This window comes from Martes martes (assembly GCF_963455335.1).
Source record: "Martes martes genome assembly, chromosome: 7".
Taxonomy (NCBI): domain Eukaryota; kingdom Metazoa; phylum Chordata; class Mammalia; order Carnivora; family Mustelidae; genus Martes; species Martes martes.
In genome coordinates, this window is record NC_137894.1 from 16398525 (window position 1) to 16419696 (window position 21172).

At 50.0% G+C, this 21172-nt stretch overlaps 1 protein-coding gene across 1 annotated transcript in view; it reads right to left on the bottom strand.

Moving 5' to 3' along the window:
* The window catches only part of IGF1R (insulin like growth factor 1 receptor), a 296173-nt gene that overhangs the window by 234357 nt on the left and 40644 nt on the right, over positions 1–21172 (bottom strand). Inside the window, exon 2 of the mRNA XM_080808720.1 lies at positions 7661–8206. Within this exon, the coding sequence (XP_080664846.1) occupies positions 7661–8206 (546 nt within the window). The remainder of the gene's footprint in view (positions 1–7660; positions 8207–21172) is intronic.

A 21172-nucleotide genomic window follows, 5' to 3' on the forward strand; every position in this document is an offset into this window, starting at 1 on the left:
TTGCTCAGCAAGAAGCCTGCTTCTCCCTCTGCCTGCCGCTCCCCCTGCTTGTGTTCTCTCTCTCATACACACAAATAAATAAAAATCTTTACAAAAATAAAATAAAATAAATAGATTCCATTTTGTACAAAATTAGATCTTCTTGCAAATATCAACGTTCGTATGCCACAGTGGTCCACGGGGGGACAATCACTGGTGCAAGGCTCACGAACCGTGCCCGAAGACGAGTCAGACAGAGGGTGGCAGGCATGTGACGGCAGCTGCGGTCTCCACGGAATCCACACCACTGTCAAGGGTGGATACCCTGGGACTCTCAGGAGTGAGGCTCTAACCAGCCCCGTGACATCCTAAGAACTGAGGAACCTTGGCCAAGAGGATCCTGCAGGAGCACACTCTTCCCTGGAGAGCCATGCTTCCTGTGACTCTCCCTACACCACCGGCCCCAGAAGCCCTCATCACTCCCTGGCCCGAGATGACAACCGTCTCCACCAAGCTCTGGGACCTGCTGGGCTCCCGTGCCCGCTCCTGTGTGGTTCAGGCGGTTTCAGGGCTCGGAGGGGAGCTACATTTCCAAAGACAGAGAAGACAGGCCAGACACAGAATAGAACCCAGAATGGTCTAGATTTTGGATTTTGACCAGGGGCTGGCTCCTTCTTCCACAAGGAAGATTTCTAAATTGCTTCAACTCAGATTCCCAAGTTATGCACAGTGATAAACAGATGTCTCCTCTGCTTAATATCCTCACCATGACCGTTGGGAAGATTACATCTCCTGCTACCAGCATTCCTAGAACACCGTGGCCATCTCTTACTTGCTCCTTGTCAGGGGAGCATTCTATCATGGGATGGTGCTCGGGGACCCCGCTTCCTACAGCCTGAGTCCCAGGAGTCACACTATAGACTAAAAGGAGGTATGTTTCCAATTCATGGCTTCCCACTCACCGGGTGCCAAACCTAACTTTTGAACCACCCCGTGCGCTCGAGTTGAGCAACGCAATCTAGGACAAGGTTAGCCACAGCCCACACAATCCACATCATTCCCACTCACAAGACGGGGCGCCTGGGTGGCTCAGTCAGTTAGGCATCTGCCTTCGGCTCAGGTCATGATCCCAGGGTCCTGGGATCGAGCCCCGCACCGGGCTCCTTACTCAGTGGGGAGCCTGCTTCTCCCTCTCCCTGCTGCTCCCCCTGCTTGTGTGCTCGCTCTCTCTCTCTCTCTGTCAAATAAACAAATAAAATATTTTTTAAAAAGAAAATACAGGGGCGCCTGGGTGGCTCAGTGGGTTAAAGCCTCTGCCTTCAGCTCAGGTCATGATCTCAGGGTCCTGGGATCAAGCCCCGCATCGGGCTCTCTGCTCAGTGGGGAGCCTGCTTCCCTTCCTCTCTCTCTGCCTGCCTCTCTGCCTGCTTGTGATCTCTGTCTGTCAAATAAATAAATAAAATCTTTTAAAAAAATAAAAAAGAAAATACACAAGAAAAGCAATGTAGAAATATTAATGTAACAGAAGAGGTGTTTTAGGAGTAGGAAGAAATCAGGACAATCTTAAAAGTGAGCTCAACCGGTGAGATCTGAAGAGACTCCAGATAGTTCCCGATATATAGAATTGCAAAAATCACCCAAGGAGAGTTATCCCGAAAAGCCTTTTGCTCTCGAAGCTGAGATCTTTATTAAAAAAAAAAAAAAAACAAACAAAAAACAAACTTCTGAAGGGAGCCCAGGAAAGTGATACCTTAATTAGGGGACAGTTAGCCAAGAGCAAAGCCTTTCCATAACCAGGCCCCAGAACTAGGAGATGGGGATGGGCTACGAGGGGTTGCAGAGAGCCATGGACACAAACTGCTTCACCATCTTGGTAAAAAGGGTCGACAGGGAGAACAGAATGTGATCTCCATGCCTGACTATAAAAGGCAGAGAAATGAGGCCCAGGGGCATGTGACCCCCTTCTAAATAAAGATCACCCCCACACTGGGAGCAGCTGACCAGAGCAGAGGCCTTCCAGGGGAAGACAGACACGCTCCTGCAGACAACACAACCCCAGAGCCTGCTCAACGGACTGCCTTCCCGTCCACGATCCACGGGGCTGTCTCGGCTCCAGCGGGCAATGCAGGCCCCTTCCTCATTCACAGGGGGCAGTCTGGAGGGCCGCAGCATGCAAGAACCCGGTGGCCGACCACATTTCACAGAAATACCCCTCACGGGAAGCTTAAAACTTGAAGGGGGGTGGGGGGAGAGGAGGAGGAACAATTAAGAAGAAATAATGCACATCGCATGCATGAGGGCTCAGGGCAGAGACATTGTGCCCCTCACCTCACCCCAATCCAGCAGGTGATTTACACTTAAACCAGCCCCCCACTTGGACCTGGCAGGCCAGAGGTACCCATCTATAAGAAAACGAGGAAGAAATCCAGAAGAAAATGAAGAAGGGGAACCCTTCCACTGCACGCACCAATACCGCCCTGTGAGATGTATTTGATAGGCAGGAACACGAGAACCCGTAAAGAGGGGGGAAAACGTAGAACTGTCTTTTTTATGCTCCCTGACTTCATTTGAAGTCCCCGATCTCATCAGTGAGATGGCCAGGAAATGTTTTCCTTTTGTCAATGAAGGCAGCCACTTACTGCCTTCTCATGCAAGGGCTCCGATCTGCTATTTTCCTGGTTTGTCCTCTGGAAGGCGGTGGGAAATGCAGCCACACTCCAGGACCGCTGTTGCCGGTCAATGCCCTTTTAACTGAAATAAGGCTGCACCACCAGCAAAGCCAGTCTGGACCACAGCCAGGCTCGCCACCTTCATGCATTTTCTGCCAAAGACAAGGCCTGCCCGTGGGCAACACAGTGATCTGAGCAGACCCGAAACTGTCCGTTCTGTTGGGTTAAGAAGTACTTGGAGACGTTAAGTTTAGTAGGAAGTTTTAGATTTTTGTGTTTGTTTTGGTGAGGGGGTCTCTAGATCTGCAATCCCGTACCAGAAAGCCCCGAGGGCAAGCGAACAGCGGACACCACTGGGCAGAAAGAGAACCACGTCTTACAAGAGGATCCGCTCCCTCTTCCCTCCTTGTACAGGTCGGCTTTCAGCGTATGACTGCCGTCCAAAGTAACGAACAGCGCCGCAGGGCCAAGCCTTGACTTTGAAGATGATTCCCGTATTTCTCCACCATCTTTGGCCTTGAATCATTCTGACAAGGGCTGGAGAGAAAGGAGCTGTGACCGTCCATGGCTGACCCTCCCCGCTCGTGATGAGCTGGAGAAGAGTTTTGGTGACCTCACTCCTGGGGAGCAAGGACGGACCGGGAAAATGACACAAGAAACATCCGCATTTCGCAATCCTTGAATCTTTTGGCTCGCCGGGGACTGTCATCACACACTGATGTCTGCTCAAGGTGGGAAACAGATCTTTCCGAGCATAAATCTTTCACAAAGCAGGTGCCACGCTCGCCCCTGGGGTGACAGCCATGCTCTCCAAGACTGGGAGGACACGCCCAGTATTTACTCGGCGATGCAGAAAGGGCTACTGCCAGGCTTCTCTGTGGCGAGACAGCCCACCAGAGTCTGCAGAGTCCCAAAGTCCTCCGCCAACGGGCACGGAGTCTGCCAGGAGCACACCGTCACGGGCCGAGGATACCGCCGGCAGAAGGCAGGGAGGTGGCTTGTCAGGGCCATGGCCCAGTTTCACGAGCACTCACGGGCTCCCACTACAGGATTTCAGGTTGGGGGGGGCTATCGGTCAGAGTGTAGGTTAGGGAGCTCACTGGGCCCAGGCACCGGCACGGGGAGGCTTGAGAGAGGCCGGGTCACGGAAGGGCAGAGGGGACCGCAGGGCATAGCAGATTCGGGAAACATGTATGATGGAAAGGGCTTGTCATTCAACTGGAGGAGGGAGCATCCAGAGGACACCCATGTTTCTGACATGGGAGCAGGGAGCCCAAGAATGCTGCCTATGCAGAAGGGAGAATCCAAGAAAGACAACGGGTAGAGGTGAGGAGACAGAGAAGCCCAGCAGACACGGAGTCGCCCGCAGTTGTCTGGACAGGAATGGATCTGTGGGTCCGGGGCTCACAAAGAGGTCTAGGCTACAGATGGTATTTGCAGACAAGGTGCAGACGGAAGGGTGCTGAAGCCTCAGATGGGACATCCTGGGGGAACAAGGACAGTGAAAAGAGGCCTAGGATGGAAGTCTGGAGACCGCCAGGCATCAGAGCCTCAACCAAGGGAAAGGAGCCCACCAAGAAACAGCTGTAGAGACGGAAGAGAAGTCCTGTCAGAAGGCAGGGGAGGAGGACTCACCAGTGCCGAATGTCAAGGGCACCAGTCCCATTTCTACTGAAGGGAAAATGCCGTACGTAACTTTTTTAAGGGTCAGTCACTTTTTAGGAGTAACTCAAGCCTCAATAAAACCACCCCTCCAGGGGCCCCTGGGTGGCTCAGTAGGTGAACCATCTACCTTTGGCTCACATCATAACCCCAGAGTCCTGGGATCGAGCCCCGAGTCAGGGTCCTGGCTCCGGAGGGAGTCTGCTTCTCCCTCTCCCTCTGTCCCTCCGCCCTGCTCATGCTCTCTCTCAAAGAAATAAATAAAATACCCCTCCAAATCATAAGACAACAGAGAAATACAGAAGTGTGCAGGGAACCCATAAAGTCGCCATTTCCTTAATGGGGCGATCCATGAAGCTGCCACAGTAATGAGAGAAAAGAAGGAGTTTAAGGGAGAGCGTCAAGTAGAAACTGCGCATCGGCACTCCATAATTGAGAGTTTCTCTGTGATGTCAAAAATTTCACACACATCCTTGATCCGACGGAGCTCTCCAGATGCTCTCCCTCCCTCCGTAGGCAGCCCTGTGGAGAACAACTCAATGGGATTCTGCCACACTTCATCGTTTTCAATGGCCACCTTAACGCTCATGTTGACTTCCCGGTAGATGACGCGCTGTCCAGACTCAATGCCCTTCACCTGGCTCCTTGAACGGTTCGTCGGCATCCTGCTGGAGAGGGGTAGGAATACCACAGCACCGCAGTGCTCAGCCACAGACACGATGGGGGTGGGGGGGGGGGCGGGGAGGGGTGGAGAACGCATGGCCATAGGGAGCCCCACCTGTCATTTCAAATGCTCTAGTAACCACGTGAAAAACTACAGAAACAGGTGAAATTAATTTAATAACATAGTTTACTTAACCTACAGGTCCAAAATACTATCATTTCGACACAGAGTCAATACATTACGAACTACTAAGGCGATAACCTTACTACTTCTCCCCTCATACTACGTCTTTGAAATCCAGTATATTTTATACTTCAAGTGAGTCTCTGTTCGCACCAGAGGACATTCAAGCATGCGATCAGCCACATGTGGCTAGTGGCTGTCACCCCGCACAGCACAGGTCTCAAGGGACTCTATGCAAAGGGAGAGTTCCAGTTCAATGGGAAAATCTCAGGGAAACCTGCCGATGCTGGAGTTTTCCTCAAAGCCCAAGATGGAGGGAAGACAGTTTCCTCGAATGCTGTTCATGATTTTCAATAAATACGCCCTCCTAAAATCTCAGAAAGACGTCAGCCGGACTGAGACAACTGGCAGGGGAGAAGGCTGCAGGGTATGGCCTTGGGCAAGCAGGGGTCCAGCCAACAGGCCTGTCAGCATCAGCCGTACCAGCACCAAGGCCCAGTTTCTAACCCCATTGGTTTTTTTTTGGTATTTTTCCTTTTTTTTTATACTTTTTTTTTTTTTTTAATAATCCCTATGAAAGGCCGGATCTCTCCAGATTGAAAAAACAAAAAACAAAAAACAAAAAAAAAACGGACGGCCAAACCACTTAAATTACTTGCTACCAGACCTGGACTCAGAACCCACCCCTGCTCCCGGCTTCTCCAACAACTTGCTGGTCAGAAACAGCCAAAGTCCACAGCAACCCCAGAGTAGATACCAAATGGCCCACCTAATGACTTTTTAAATAACATCTCCCTTTTGTACAGAGCTGATGAGTTTTCAAAGCAGTTTTGTACACGTTTGGTTGTCACTAAGGAATAACATGGGACGGCCCTAAGAAATGTTCTGAAGATGCCCAACTATACAGCCCAGAAGGACTGGCTTGTCCAAGGTCACCTGGGCCACTTAGACGGCATCCAACCCTTTCCCACCACACAGGATGCCTCCCCTGATGACACCGTTTTCTTTTAAAACAAAATTTTAAAATGTCAAGACTACTTAAAAAGGTGTTTTTGCTGTTTTCTCAAAACCAGTGGGTAACCTAAGGGTAGGGTACAGTTTTAATCAATCACAAATGGGACGTCAGCGCCGTATCTTCCTCCAACCCGAGCCGACAGGGACTCTTCAAGAGGCCTGATGGTGTTCTCGGCCATCCAACATCCTGGTTATAGCCGAGACCCCTTCCCTTATGAATCAGATGTTCACAGACACACGGGTGGATTGATAGCGTAAACATGTGTGCTGGGCCAAAGAAACCTTCCCTTTCCCGGCTTCCGCCCTGGCTGGACCAGGAACAAAAAGAACAGCTACCTGTGGGGTCTGGCCTTTGATTTGTTTATTTTATACACTTCACGGTTTAGGCAAGACTACCAGTTTGGGATTCCTTGGCTCTTCATGACCAGCTAGAATACATGAGCTCCTTGGTCTTTAACTGGGCCAACCATTAAATAATAGCTATTTATAGCTACCACACTGACTTCCACACCAGGGAGAGGAACCTTCCCAGCCAACATACCTGAACATTGCTGAAAGCAACGCGGCAAAGGCCCAGACTTGCCTTCTAATAGCAAACAACCTGGGTCTCCAGGTAATTGATCACAATAACTCAAGAGTCCGGTTATACTCAAGAGAAGAATAAGCATGTTCCTGATAAAGAAGCAGCTTCAAAATACCACCCCCGGAACCCGGAGCACCATGAACACATTTCAAAATTCTTTCACTAGGCGATTTCAGAAGATCTGCACAACTCTTTGGGGGGAAAAGGTAGGGAAAAAAGGAAATGGAAGCCCAGGGCGTAGGAGTACGCCCACTACAGAGCTCCTTGCAAGTACGACCTGAATCTGGGATTCCCGGGAACCGGTCCAGGGCTCTCCCACCTCGGCGAGGTGCTCCACCACAAACAGGCACACCTAAGTCTCGTGACTGTCCCTGGGGACCAAGCATGGGGCGCAAGTCCCCACTTTCACAAGACGTGAATTGAATTTTGACTTCCCCTTTATTCAACCATTATTCCAAGTACAGTCCTCCTAAGGAAGTCCCGCCACAGCCAAATCTGCCTTTTCCCACAAAGGACGAACCCAGTCGATGCATAAGCAGTCCCCGACTGCTGGGGCCTGGGGGACCTCCGAAGGACACCGGGTCACCTTTCTCACTAGAATCCAAAGCTCAAGGTCAGCACGCTTCTGGCCCGGAAGGTGCTGAATTATTTCTAGGACACGACTGGGATGCTCTTGACGGCAGCCATGACGGGGTCCTGCGTTCCCCGAGATCTCGGATGCAAAAGGAAGCCAGCCGAGACCCCTGCCTGCGCCCAGCAGGCGGCCTCCTCCTCAGTGTGACACAACCACGCCCTCCCCGCAGAACCCCCAGCGGAAGGCACTGCGCGCTCAGAAGAGGAGGGAGGCGAGGGAGAGCAGGAGGGGGAAAGAGAAGCAGAGGGAAAGCCGCAACAGCGTCTCCTTACTTTTCTGGCAGCGGTTGGTGGTCCAGCAGCGATAGTTGTACTCGTTGTTGATGGTCGTCTTCTCGCACAAGGGCTTCTCCTCCATCGTCCCCGGACACAGGTCCCCGCATTCCTTCGGGGGCTTGTTCCCCACGATGTAGTTATTGGACACCGCATCCAGGATCAGGGACCAGTCCACCGTGGAGAGGTAACAGAGGTCGGCATTCTTCTCAATCCTGATGGCCCCCCGGGTGATGTTCCTCAGATTATAAAGCCCGATATCCTTGAGATTGGTCATCTCAAAGATGACCAGGGCATAGTTGTAGAAGAGTTTCCAGCCGCGGATGACCGTGAGGTTGGGGAAGAGGTCCCCGAGGCTCTCGAGGCCGGCCACACGGAACAGCAGCAGGTACTCGGTGATGACCGTGAGCTTGGGGAAGCGGTAGCTGCGGTAGTCCTCTGCCTTGGAGATGAGCAGGATGTGGAGGTAGCCTTCGATCACCGTGCAGTTCTCCAGGCGCTTTAGCTGCTGATAGTCATTGCGGATGTCGATGCCCGGCCCGCAGACTGAGGGGAGACAAGAGGGCAAGGGCGGGACACGTCTGAGTTACAAGGAAATCGTTTTCGGAACTATTTCCCAACCCACGATATGGCCCGTTTTTCAGGACACCTATATTATGACGATTAAGGCGAGAAGACCCATTCTTTGCTGGGGACTAACGTTAGGTATGGGCTGTCCGCGGCCATTCATGGAGTGTCTGCACTGGGCCAGGTGTCGTGCAACATCCTCAGGGACCGTGGGGAGGGTCATTCCCACCCTGCTTATGTACAAACCACAGCTTAGAGCCCAGGGTCACACAGGAGCACAGATGAGAGTCAAGGTCGCACAGTCAAAGCTCTGCACCTGCCAGGCTGCACACCCCCACCCCTCGTGCCTCCTGCATGGCCCCAGTGCCCAAAGTCTGAACAAACAGCTCAGCAGCCACAAAACAACAACCTACTACTGCAGCCAGCCACAAGGACCCCAAGCAATGAAGTCTGCACGGGAGAACAGTCACCGTGACCTACAAAGCAAGGACCGAAAGAAGCAAGTTCTCACATTTCTTGCTACCATCTGACATGGGTCAGGTGGCCTTGTGTTCTTCCCCAATACTGTATGAATATAGAAACAAAGCCTAATTCAACAGAGAGGCAAGAACATGTGATTTCTATGGATAAAAGAGGTATGCCAACCAGTTTCAAAAAAATTGTTTTATTAAGCAAGAAAACAAGCTTCCTATAGAAAGGTTTGGTAAAAGACAGTAAAAATCATCCATATCTCCACATCCAAAGATAATCACTATTACCAGTGCCTATACCAGTGATCATTTCTCCAGAAGTAATTTAATTAAGGTAAAAGAAATCAGAAAAGATTTCCTTCCTGCACTTAATATGAACATTTCACCAAGTCAACAGATGTCCTTCTATGTTACCACTTGAAGAAGACAGTAATTCTAGGGTACGAATATGCACCATGAGTTATTTTATTTTTTTATTTATTCATCTGAGAGAGAGAGAAAGAGCATGAGCAGAGGGAGAAGCAGAGGGAGAGGGGAAAGCAGATCATCTCCAGCTGATTTCACACTGAGCCTAGAGTCTGATGTGGGGCTCGATCCCAAGACCCCAAGATCATGACCCAAGCCGAGACAAGAGTCAGACGCTCAACAACTGAGCCACCCAGGCACCCCTGGTTCTTTTATTTTTCTTAAACCAATCCCCTATCTTTGGATATTTAGTTTATCTCCAGTTCTTCACATCATAAACACCACTCCAGTGAATATTCTCAGCAAATGTCCAAGACTATTTTCTTGGGATAAATCCCTAGGCATAGAATTGCTGGACCAAGACATCTGCAGATCTGAAGGGCTTTTGATACAACAGCCTCAATACTGGAGACTTTATTTTTAAAATACTAGACATGTACACAGACTCACAGACACAAACCTTGGTTAATATCCTTTCTTATGATTTAATAATCCCATGCCTTCCATTAAAGCTTCTCAGACGGAGTCAAGTTTTCTGATGGATGTAATTCATTAATTTTTGGCGCACTCAACATGTAGGATGCTGTAAGAGCGTCAGAGAAGCCGTGTCTGCCCTCTGAGGAGGCTCACGGTGAAGGCCACAAGCTAAGACCCACGACAAACAATAGTCATATGAGGCAGAAGGTGGTCAGTGGTGTACACAGTGTAAATCTACTGTGGATGGGAATGGAACTAAGCAGGACAGATGGGGTAGCCTTGGAGCTTCCTGCAGGGAAGTTCCTTTCTACTGGAGCGCCCAGGAAAGCTCTGGCTCCTATAGGATTTAAAACTGAGTATTAAGGGATGCCTGGGTGGCTCAGTCAGTTAAGCCTCTGCCTTCAGCTCAGGTCATGATCCCAGGGTCCTAGGATCGAGCCCCACATCGGGTTCCGTGGTTGGTGGGGAGTCTCCTTCTCCCTCAGACCCTCCCCCATCTCCTGCTTGCTCTCTCTCTCAAATAAATAAATAAAAACCATTAAAAAAATAAAACTGGGTATCAACATTCCAGAGGCCAGAGAAAAGGGAGAACAAGATACACTCAAAGGCCAGCGATGCTGATGGCTAGGGATGTAGAGAAGAGCAGAGGAAATGAGTTTGGTAGAGTCCAAGTCATAAAAGGTCACAGGTGGGGATGGAAACTTTCATCTCAGGAATGAGGCCCCTCTCAAGACTCCTGAGTGAAAGAGAAGTCCAAAGGAGGCCTTTTGTGGGAAGAATATTCTGGTATAAGACAGTATAAGACAGAATCAAAGTGGAGCAGGTGACGGAAAAGGGGAGAGAGGTCCAGCGGGCCTCAGAGCCACAGACACAAACTGGACAGAGAATGGCAGGCAGGGGATGGTGTCTCGGGGACCCAAGAGCTGAGCAGCGGACGAGGCTTGAGAACCTAGAACCTGACACCTCACTTGGTCCAACTGCCTTCTTTCACTGATGAGAAAATGAAGCCTCTACAACAAAGAAGAGAATGGGAGAAACCAGCGCTCTGAGAACGTCTGAGAACATTCCATGCCGGACAAAGGCTGTGAAGGAAGCTTTGTTTCACCTCATGTGAGCCTTTCAAATACTTTCAAATACTTCAAAGTATCTCACACTATGTATTATCATCGCCACTTTGAAGGTGAGGAAGCAGATCTGGAGAAGTGGAACTTGACACATGGTTTCTGGATTGTGCCAGCTCTCAGCATCCTCACCAACGGGTCACCCCCAGACCACTCTGATGAAGCTTCTGCCCCAATCATGATACCGAAGCACTCTCTGCGGAGCCCCTGATGACGTTATCAATGCCAATGACTGGTCCCTGTCCTCCTGTGACTTGACCCTTTAAGCCATTTGACATCGCCTCCTTCCCAAGGCCTCTCTGATTCCACTCACCCCTTTACCCCTCTTCTCCCACCTGACCTCTAAATGCTGCCCTCTGGCCTCAGCCTCCCCCCTCTGTCCTCTCACGTGGACAAGTGGCCTCCTGTGCCACCCACACACTGCATGATTGTCAACTGCAAATCCTTGGGGCACCTCCAGAGTTCACACCCATCTGCCTACTCAATGTCTCCATTTAGGTGTCTAATAACTCATTCCCTTCCCCCCACAAAATCCGCCTCCGGCGCTCCCATAGCTCAGTGGGTGGCATTCCCATTCTCTGAATTGCACGTGTCGAAAATCAAAGGGTCATTCCTGATTCTTGTCTCCCCTTACGCTGCACATGCCCAGTCCTCTTGGGCCTTGTGCTAACTGCAGTGTCAGACACAGAGACACACACTTTATGTTCTCACATACACGTAGAATCGAAAAAAGCCAAATGCATAGCAAAGATGAGCTAGAATGGTAGTTGTCAGGGGCTGGGAGGTGAGGGGGAATGGGGAGCTGTTGGTCAAAGGGTACAGACTCTTAGCTCGAAGATAAATAAGATCTAGGGATCGCCGGCACAGTGTGGAAACTAGAATTGACAATACGGTACTCTTGGAAGTTGTTAGAGGAGTCGATATTAAATGTTATCTCCACATGCACACACCAATTACACTGATGTAAGAGGATGGAGGTGTTTACTAACTTTATCGTGGTAATCATTTTGCAATGTATACACGTATCTAATTATCACATTGTACACCTTAAACTTACATACATTAATGCCAGTAATATCTCAGAGAAGCTGAAAAAAACAGTCCTCTTGGCACCAGTTCCCAAGCCTATGAGGAACTGGGGCGTTCTGCCCACCATGACGCCCCACTTCTTCAGGCCACTGTTCCTCGACCACCCTGTTCACTTCCCTCCTAGTGCATGTCTGCCCTCCTCGGGCCCTCTTCTCACCCCGGGGTCTCTCCCTCTGATCTCTCCCCCTGCCGTGGCGGCTCCAGGAGGAGGGGGAATTACTGTCCATCTCCCCCCCAGTGATGCCCCCAGGGCCTGAAGCAGTACTTGGTGCCTGGTGTTCGCACCATTAATTCACATGTGGAATGAATGGATTGTTCCACATCTGCCTCTCCCCACTGTTCTAACCTTGATCCGAGCCACTGTCATCTCCAGCCTCGTCTAGAACAGTACCTTCCCCACGGTCCAGCCTCCATCCCCCAGTCCGTCGCTGACCCAGCACCACTCCACAGGGGCTCATCCCTGTCGACTTCTACCTCAGCAACTAGAATGTTCTTGCTTCACACGCTGCGGCACCAAGCTCCTTCCTCCTCTTCCCCTGCTGACTGGGGTGCTTCCCCGGTCACACGGATGCCCCCCACCCCATTCTCATCCTGTGGCTCTCCATTCTCACATCATCTCATGATGTGAGATTTAAGGGTCCCCCTCAATTACCCCATTTCCCTATTTTTACCATTTTTATAGCACTTTTCATGTGTGACAAGGGTTGGGACCTGAAAGGACATATTAGTTGAGTGATCACTGTCTATGAACCTCACTGAAATTAGAGGCTCTGTATTGTTTGCATTCTGCCTGTCTCCCTGTCTCCTAACATCCGGGCATACAGCAGCTTCCAGGAAGACGGGCTGCCCGACCCAGGCCGTGGGGAACCTAAAGTGGAACAGAGAGAACAAAGCCTCTTGGGTATTTGCCACCAGAGTACTCTCAAAACCAGGGAATACCACCCAACAATAGCTTCAGGTCAGGGACTCATCATGGAAGTCTTTTTTTTTTTGCTTTTGTACTATTTGTGTTTTCCTAAGCCCAACTGAAAGTTCTGTAGTCCTTCTGTGTCATCATCAATTAAGTGTATTAGTTAGCTCTTAAATGAGGAACGTACATACGTGTAGAGGAGTGCTTGGAGGGCATCTAGCATTGCCTCCAGTGTGTGTCTGATCGTACTGTAAAGTGTTAGGCAACCGTTTGCTTGCTATCCTTTCCCACGGACCAGAAAATTCAGTACCCAGTGAAAGACCATGAAGACTCCTAACCAAAGTTTGCCAACCTTTCATACTGTCATCGAAACAGACCCTAGGAAAGAATTGGCTTCCCTCTGCCTCCCGTTCCCCGCCTGTGTAGAGCCCTCAGTTAACAAGCCGCACGGCAGAGCTGGAATGGACGGATTCTTCAAGTGAAAGAACTGTCTCCCCGTGGGACACTCTCACCCCATTTGCAGAAGAAAATAAAAAAAAAAGAGAGAGAGAGAAACTAACCACTTACTCCCGAAGAGAAGACAAGCCCAAGCCACAATGTGCGAAGCAGGACCCGGCCACCAGCTGTTTTGGATTCTGTTCGTGATACTGTTGGCCTTTGGGGTATTTTGTGATAGGAGCAGAAAAAGGAAAACCCAGCTGGACCAGGAATGATAACACAGCATTCAAAAGGCACAAGCCACAAACAGGAAAGAGAATACAACATGCTTCATTGGTGCCGTGAAATGATACAAGCACCGAGGGAGTAAATATTCCACGCAGCGCGTGAGAGAGAGACACACCCTTGCTACTACTCACTGATGATTAAAAGGAAATTGCAAAATACTGTTTCTCCCTTTTCAAAGCAACCGATATCCCAAAACCCGACTTGAAGGAAGGCACTGGAATGGGAGCTCTCAAGCCGGCCCTCAAAAAATCATCGAAGCTTATGGAGATGAGGGCAAACAGGAAGCAGAGGGAAAGAACACACTGGAAGGTAGGGCCAGCGGGCCTGGGCAGCAGGCCCAAAGCCAGTGAACAGGAACGGCAGAACGAAACAGATGGAGGACCGCCAGTGCGGGAGCAGAGGGCCCGGGAAGGGGTGAGGATGGGAGGCGCAGGGTGGCCTGGTACCCAAGCCAGGCCCCCTTGGAGGCAGGCAGGCAGGCAGGTGAGGGCCTGGGAAGTAGAAATCACTTGCCCCAAAATAAGATTTTTTTTTAAAGATTTTTTAAATTTATTTGACAGACAGAGACCACAAGTAGGCAGAGAGGCAGGCAGAGAGAGAGGGGGAAGGCCGCTCCCTGCCGAGCAGAGAGCCCAATGCAGGGCTCGATCCCAGGACCCTGAGATCATGTCCCGAGCCGAAGCAGAGGCTTTAACCCCCTGAGCCACCCAGGCGCCCCTAAAATAAGATTTTTTAAATTAAGTCTTTCAGTTGAAAGGACACTGCTTCCAATAAATTCCTACATATTTTTTAAAACATCAAAAGATAGAATTTCTGCTCTAGGGACTTAAGTGAATGGAATAAACAAACTACACATATTTGGGAAATAAATTCCTAAGATCTGCTACTATGAGAAGGGTTAATAACAAGCAGTTGCCTGAGAAAACCCCCAAAAGAAAAGCTGCGTATCTAAGGATATGGAAAAGCTATAGGAGGAATTCAGTAACGGCTTTAGTATATGCTCCACGCTAAACACAGTCTTGTGTCCTGAGAAGGAGAAATGGGATGGGTCCGAGTCCTCAGTGCCATTTATGGGCTCCTGCCCCTAGGAAGTGAGGTACCCTTCCAAAGCCTGAAAAATGGGCTGTTCACACAGGTACCCTAAGGAAGCTGTCCTAAAGATCAGAGGCGTGCTTTTGTGTTCCTGTGGCCAGCACTGGGCTTTAAGCAATGTTACTACATAAATTAAACATTCCTTAAAAACATTCAACCATTCCGTTGCCCCAAACTAAATATTAACAACACACAACAAAGGGGGAAATGAACAAAATTTGTTGATTAGCCTTCTGACACCCAATTCCATGAAAGATGATCAGAGGTAGTTATCTAATAAAAATGCTTTTAAATCTAATCAACTCTTCTTGAAAATATGGGGCAGTCTTAACTCACAGATGGGAATAAAAGACATCGGGAAGCATCATTAGCATTTTACTACAGGTCTGTAGGCAGAATGAGTAAAACAATAGTCAACCAGTTGTCACCTCTGGTTCTTGGTGGTAAAGTTCAATACAACATAACCATTCCCTACCCCCATCCCGACACTGGCCCTCTATACAAGTTCTTTACGTCCCATAAAATGAATTCTTTGGACCTAGTAAGTTAGTACTCTAGAAACTCTGGACTCTGTGAAAGCCACACTCGTTTAAGAGGTTAGGAGAGGATTCATGTGTATTCATGTGAATCCAAAATTCATGTGAATTTTGGACAAGCAGACAGAGCAACCACCTCTCTCCTCAGCCAGGGCCAAATTAAGTGAGGTAAAAGTTTTAACAGGTCGATGAGCAGGGCTGCGGGACCACGAAGACAGGGGCCCATGACTCCCCATCTCTAGGGAGGTCAAGAAGCCGTCTCAGATGAGGGGATCCCTGAGGACAGTCTGAAAAACAAGCAGAGTCTTGCCAGGAAAGGCAAGGAGGCAGGGTGTCAGGCAGAGGGAGGGGCTGTCCACCTCTGGCTGCTGGATCCCCAGCCCCTAGACCCTGGGCATGCAGGGAAGGGGAGGCATGGCTTTGTCCCTGCCCACTCCTTCCAGCCTGCAAGGAACCAAAAAATCAGAAATGGGGGGGGGGGGGGAGACAATATTGTGATAACAAACACTATGGATATTCCAGAGTTTGTTAGAGTAGAATTTTCTATGTAAGTGTAAATAGACACAATTCATGTTAAGCCTTTTTTATCTTCATGCGTCAAGGAGAATGTGTTTACATTGTATATGTAATTGATACGTTACTAGCCAGGCAAGCAGTCCCTACCACCTGACAAACGCTCCACAGCTAAGGACAGTCCTAAGAATGCAAGGGATTGCATGGTGCAGGTGACTTTCCAAACAGAAATTAAAAATTAAGTGTATTTTTCAAGGTGCAAATTGTCCTCCACTGGCCCGCAGAAGAGCCATCTCTATCACACATATAAACATCATCTAAAAACCCATTCACACGTAAGATGTAGCCCTGAAGGCTCCAGAGCGTTAATAGAGCGCGCTACAATGTGGCAAAGAATTCATAAAGTGGGCTGAGATGTTTACATCCTGCCTCTCCAATGAAGAAATGGAAACTTCACTGGGAAATACTTCAAGGACTGGAGGGAACATAAGCCCCAGTGTCCCCATCACATAAAGCATCTGGAACTTCAGAGATGCATACAGAACGAAGCCGTCTTTGCTCCGATGGAAGAACAACACCTATTTTCCTGGGTCTTCATGAAAACAACTTTGCCTGCTCTCATGGTGATTCCAAACTCCTTTCTGATCTTAAAATATCGAAAGTCCAATATTCTAAGTCCCTATATTTTAAATCATCTTTATAAGAGCCCCGAATCCTTTGAAACTATTCCCAGTCCCAATGGTTGGTTCCTTTTTAAAAAATATTTTACTTAGGGGCACCTGGGTGGCTCAGAGGGTTAAGCCTCTGCCTTCAGCTCAGGTCATGATCTCAGGGTCCTGGAATCAAGCCCCGCATCGGGCTCTCTACTCACCAGAGGGCCTGCTTCCCCACCCCCCCCCCAACTCCCGGCCCCAACCCTGCCTGCCTCTCTACCTGCTTGTGATCTCTCTCTCTGTGTCAAATAAATAAAATCTTTAAAAAATATATTTATTTATTTGAGATAGAGAGAGAGAGAGTGGAGGGTTGAAGGGGTGTAGGGAGAGGGAGAAGCAGACTACCCGCTGAGCAGGGAGCCTGGAGCCTGACACGGGGCTCGATCCCAGGACTCTGAGATCATGATCTGAGCAGAAGGCAGATGCTTAACCAACTGAGCCCCCCAGGCGCCCCAGCTGGTTGCCTTTTTGATGAAAGGGCACGCGAGGACTAGACTCCCTTGGTTATACCCCCCACCCACTACCAGACACTCAGCCCCCCATGGGCCCAGTGGGAGCCTGCATCAGGCTTCGCTGCCAGGCCTCCCAGGGGAGCACCACCACCAGGCAGGCAAGTGCAGGCTAGACAGCACCCTGAACCACCTAACAGGGAATCTGTGCAGCCAGCGGATGGCGCTGTGGGCCCCCAGGGGCTGGAGGAGGGGAGCTACAGAGCCAGGAGGAGGCAAGCCCAGAAGCTGCAGGCGCCTGACCTGGAAAATACAGGCTCCTCCTGCCGCCTTCTCCCCTCTCTCTTGACTTTGGGTTTTCTGTTCAGAACCAGGCTAACCTTCCAAATAAAAGTCAGCCCTGTGGCCCCCATCCTATCTCACCGGCTTTTAAAGAACGTGTTACATCATTCCAGTTCACATCCTCATTTCAAAAATATTATAAAATGTTCCAGTTACCTCGAGTGACCTGTACTCTTGCAATTAGCCCGTTATCTACACAAACTCATTACCGGGGTACGAGTCCCCCTCCTCTGCTCCCCCCGCACCAGGCTGCACGTCTTCGCGGATCTGGTGTGAAAGGTCAGTCTCTGGAACTGTTGGGGCCTTTTAGTTGATTTGGGGCCTTTGTCAGAGGGGAGGGGACGAAGCCCTGCCACTTGGCCTGAGGTCAGCTGCTTCCCTGTTCTGTGCCTCAGTTTCCCCACAATTCAGATCCAGGTTTGGGACTACATTTATTTAGTCCTCCCACAAATACTGAGAAAACACCTACAGCGTGCAGATATATACTTCCCCGGGGCTCGGAAGTCAGCAGGGAACAAAATCAACATATTATTCCTGCCGTCCTGGAGCAGCCTGTCCTGGCGGGGCCCTAAAACCAGCACACCCCGTGTCTCTAATGCAGACTCCCAGGTTCACCTGCCGCCACCCGAATGGAGCCAGCACCACGGGCCTGATGCACACTCAGCCGCCCCGGCTGCATGTACCAAGAGTCAACACGTACCTACAGCAAAGAGCTGTCACACGAAACATGACAGGACACCGGATCTCTGATGCCCAGAGACAGCTGTCCTGGGACAAGCAAGTCTCACCAAAAGGAACACACACCAGGAGCTGCTGATGGCAGCCGGGGCCACGTGGAGCTGGGGGAGGGGGCGGCAGGGACTGAAGCAGCGGAGAAGAAAGGGGAGGGAGAGGTCGGAGGAGAGCAGGAAGAGAAGCAAAGCATGGCCACTGGAGAAGGGCAAAGGGAACAGCGCCTGGAACAGAAGGTGCTAAAGAAACCAACAGGGAAAACCCCAGACAGATGCACGGCCTCAGCCCTCACAAAGGGACAGAACAACCATGGAGGAGCCTGGGCATGAATACCATAAAAATAAGGACTTTGGGAGGGGTCATCCCGGCAGTGGTCAGTAACTAAACAAAAATAGAGAGGATCGCACACCCATGTCCATAGCGGCATCATTCCCGAGGGCCGAAAGGAGGAAGCAACTCAAGTGTCCACTGATGGACAGATGGACACACAAAATGTGGTCTATTCATACCCTGGAATATTATTTGGCCTTAAAAAGGAAGGAACTTCAGACACCTGCTACAGCACAAAGGAACCTTGAGGACCCCCTGCTGAGTGAAATTAGCCAGGACAGAAGTACAAATACTGTACGATTCCACTAGCTACAGTGGTCCGATTCACACAGATGGAAAGCAGAATGGCACGTGCAGGGTGTGAGAAGCAGGGAGGGGGAGTTGTTGGTTAACGGGTGCAGGGTCTCATCTTTTCCAGATGAAGACAGTTCTGGAGATTGGCTGTGCCACAATGCGAATGTACTTAATAGGACTGTATACTAAAAACTGGTTAAGATGGTGAATTTCAAGTTATGTGTACTTGACCACACTTTTTTTTTCCTTCAAGAAGAAGGGAAAACTTTCACTGCATTTTATTCTGCCCCTCGTGCGGGTCACACAACTGTAAACGGACAGCTAAAGACAGGCTGTGCTGCCCATCGAGCAGCGAGACCCAAGGAGAGCTCAGCAGGAAGGAAAGCAGGCTCCCCGACAGGCGGGGCATTCAGAACTCTGCCTCCAGGCCAGGCATGGCTGTGGGGTGGCACCCAGCACAGCCAGACCTCGGGGCACAAAGAGCAGGTCTCAGCAAGAGTCCTGCACAGACTCCCCAGGGAAAAGGGCTCTGAGCATGCGTGGCAGGTGTAAGCGGTCACACAGATGGGCGCCTGCGTGCCCTTCCCTAGCGAGTGGGCAGAAGCTAAAACCCCCATGCAAGTCACCACCTCTGCAAATGAGCCTGTGGCTAACCCTCATGATCTGATACAACCCAAAGGCAGAATCCTCCTTGCTCCATTTGCTCAATCTTCTAGCTCTGGGTGTCGGCAAATTGTATCTTATGGCCAGATACAGCTGTAGCTCCACGCAGCTCTTTGCCTTGTAAGACGCGGTAGAGGAAGCATGACAAGGGGGAATCACACTCCAGCCTGTCCATGCCACCCCCTCCCATTATCACTCCCACTCTTGTGAAGGTCTTTGTACCCTCTATCATATCTGCATTTATTATTCGGCTCCAACACCTCCAGAGAGGTATTTTTTCCACTCTGTTCTTCCCCAGGCATCTGGAGGCCGATGCATCCCTGACTCCTTCACTGAGGTATGCTGCAATTTCTACCAAGACCATGTACCCTCTGCATTTGGGATTTCTCCAGCCATGCCTCGGGGGCGTCCACCCACCAGCCTGGTCAGTGGCCCACTGAGGCCACTCTCGCTGTCCTGGCAGGAGAGGATATCCTGAACTATGCCCTCCCAGACCTCCCCGAAAAAGATCAGTTAAACACCTCTCGCTCAATCCCACCCTGCTCTAGCTAATAGCCCAAAACCCAAGCGACCCAGTAGCAACATTCCCCACTGCACTTCCACAGTCTTATCAACCGACTTCAGAATAAAAGAAACAACACTGCTGTAGCGCGAAGCCATGGGTCATAAGCCTTAAGCCATCCTAACCCACAAGGACTTGTGATTTTTTTGGATTTTTTTTTCTTTAGGATTTTTTAATTGGTAGATTGTGGGGACACTAGACTTGATCTATAGTGCCTTGTTAAAATCTCATCACATCCTTGATGAGCTACATTAGACAAGCTGGGTAAACATGCAATTCACCCTCCAAAGTGCTGATGAATGAATGGCCCAAAGAAGGTCTCTAGTGGAAGGTCACAGGGCTCTTTCTGCGTCCTCTATGTTTCAACATTTTTATCAATTACTTGAACGACAGCACAGATAAAATGTTTATCTAATTCAAGGATGCCAAGTTTCTAGGAGAGATGGCAAATACATTGGATGACAGAGTCAAGAGCTAAAAAGATCAACAGATTGGAATTGCAATCGAGAGGAAATAATGTTATTTGGACACTTGGGTGCAAAAAAAAGAAATGCACAAATGTAGGAGGTGTGAAAAAGACTCGGGAGATTTAATTGGATATAATTTCTGCATGTGATGATGGGGCGTTGTGGCTGCCAAAAAAAAGAAAGAAAGAAAAAGTCAGGTGGTCTTAGACTGTACTAAGGGAGACTTAGCAAGAGTAAGGGGCCAGAGGAGAGCTCCCCCAAACTGGGTCTCTGTCTCCGTAGTTGAAAAGAGATGAGACCAAAGGGGAGAATATCCGCATGACAGCCAGGAAGGAGCAGGCACCAGAAATCCCTCTCCTGGCTGCAGGGTCCTATGTGACCCTGATGGGGGAGGGGAACACAGAACTCGGACCCCCACAGGGGAACAGATGTGGGCTCCACAGGAGAACACACAGTGGGATTTACTCGAAGTCAGGCAGGGCTGCCTAAAGAGGTAATAAAGGTCTATGGAGATCTCACAAGCCTGACTGCATTTACCGCTAACTCTACAGCTGTATCGTCTGCCCTGTTTACAGCTGAGGACACCAAGACTAAACAACCAAATGACCCACAAAGGTCACTCTGTTACGGGAGGAGCGGGACAGAGCTGGGGCTTAAATCTTGATTTCCTCCCACCACCCTGGAGCAGAGAATTCCTCTTCGGAGGTCCTACGAGGTGGCAAGGACGCCACGGCCATGTGCATGGGTATGGGAGAGCCCCTCTCCACACGCACGCACCCCAGGACCCTCTGACCATCATCGGCACCCCTTTAACAGCTCTCAGGGTAGACACTCCTGTCAAGCCCGAAGCTCTGACCCGTCACAGGAAAAGAGCCTTACAAGTATCCCCATCCACATACCAAGGAACATGACGGTGACCGAGGAGGTTAACTGTTCGTGTTTCCGACCTCATGTTCCACCAAAAAGCATAGACTATCACCATAAGGTAACCCCA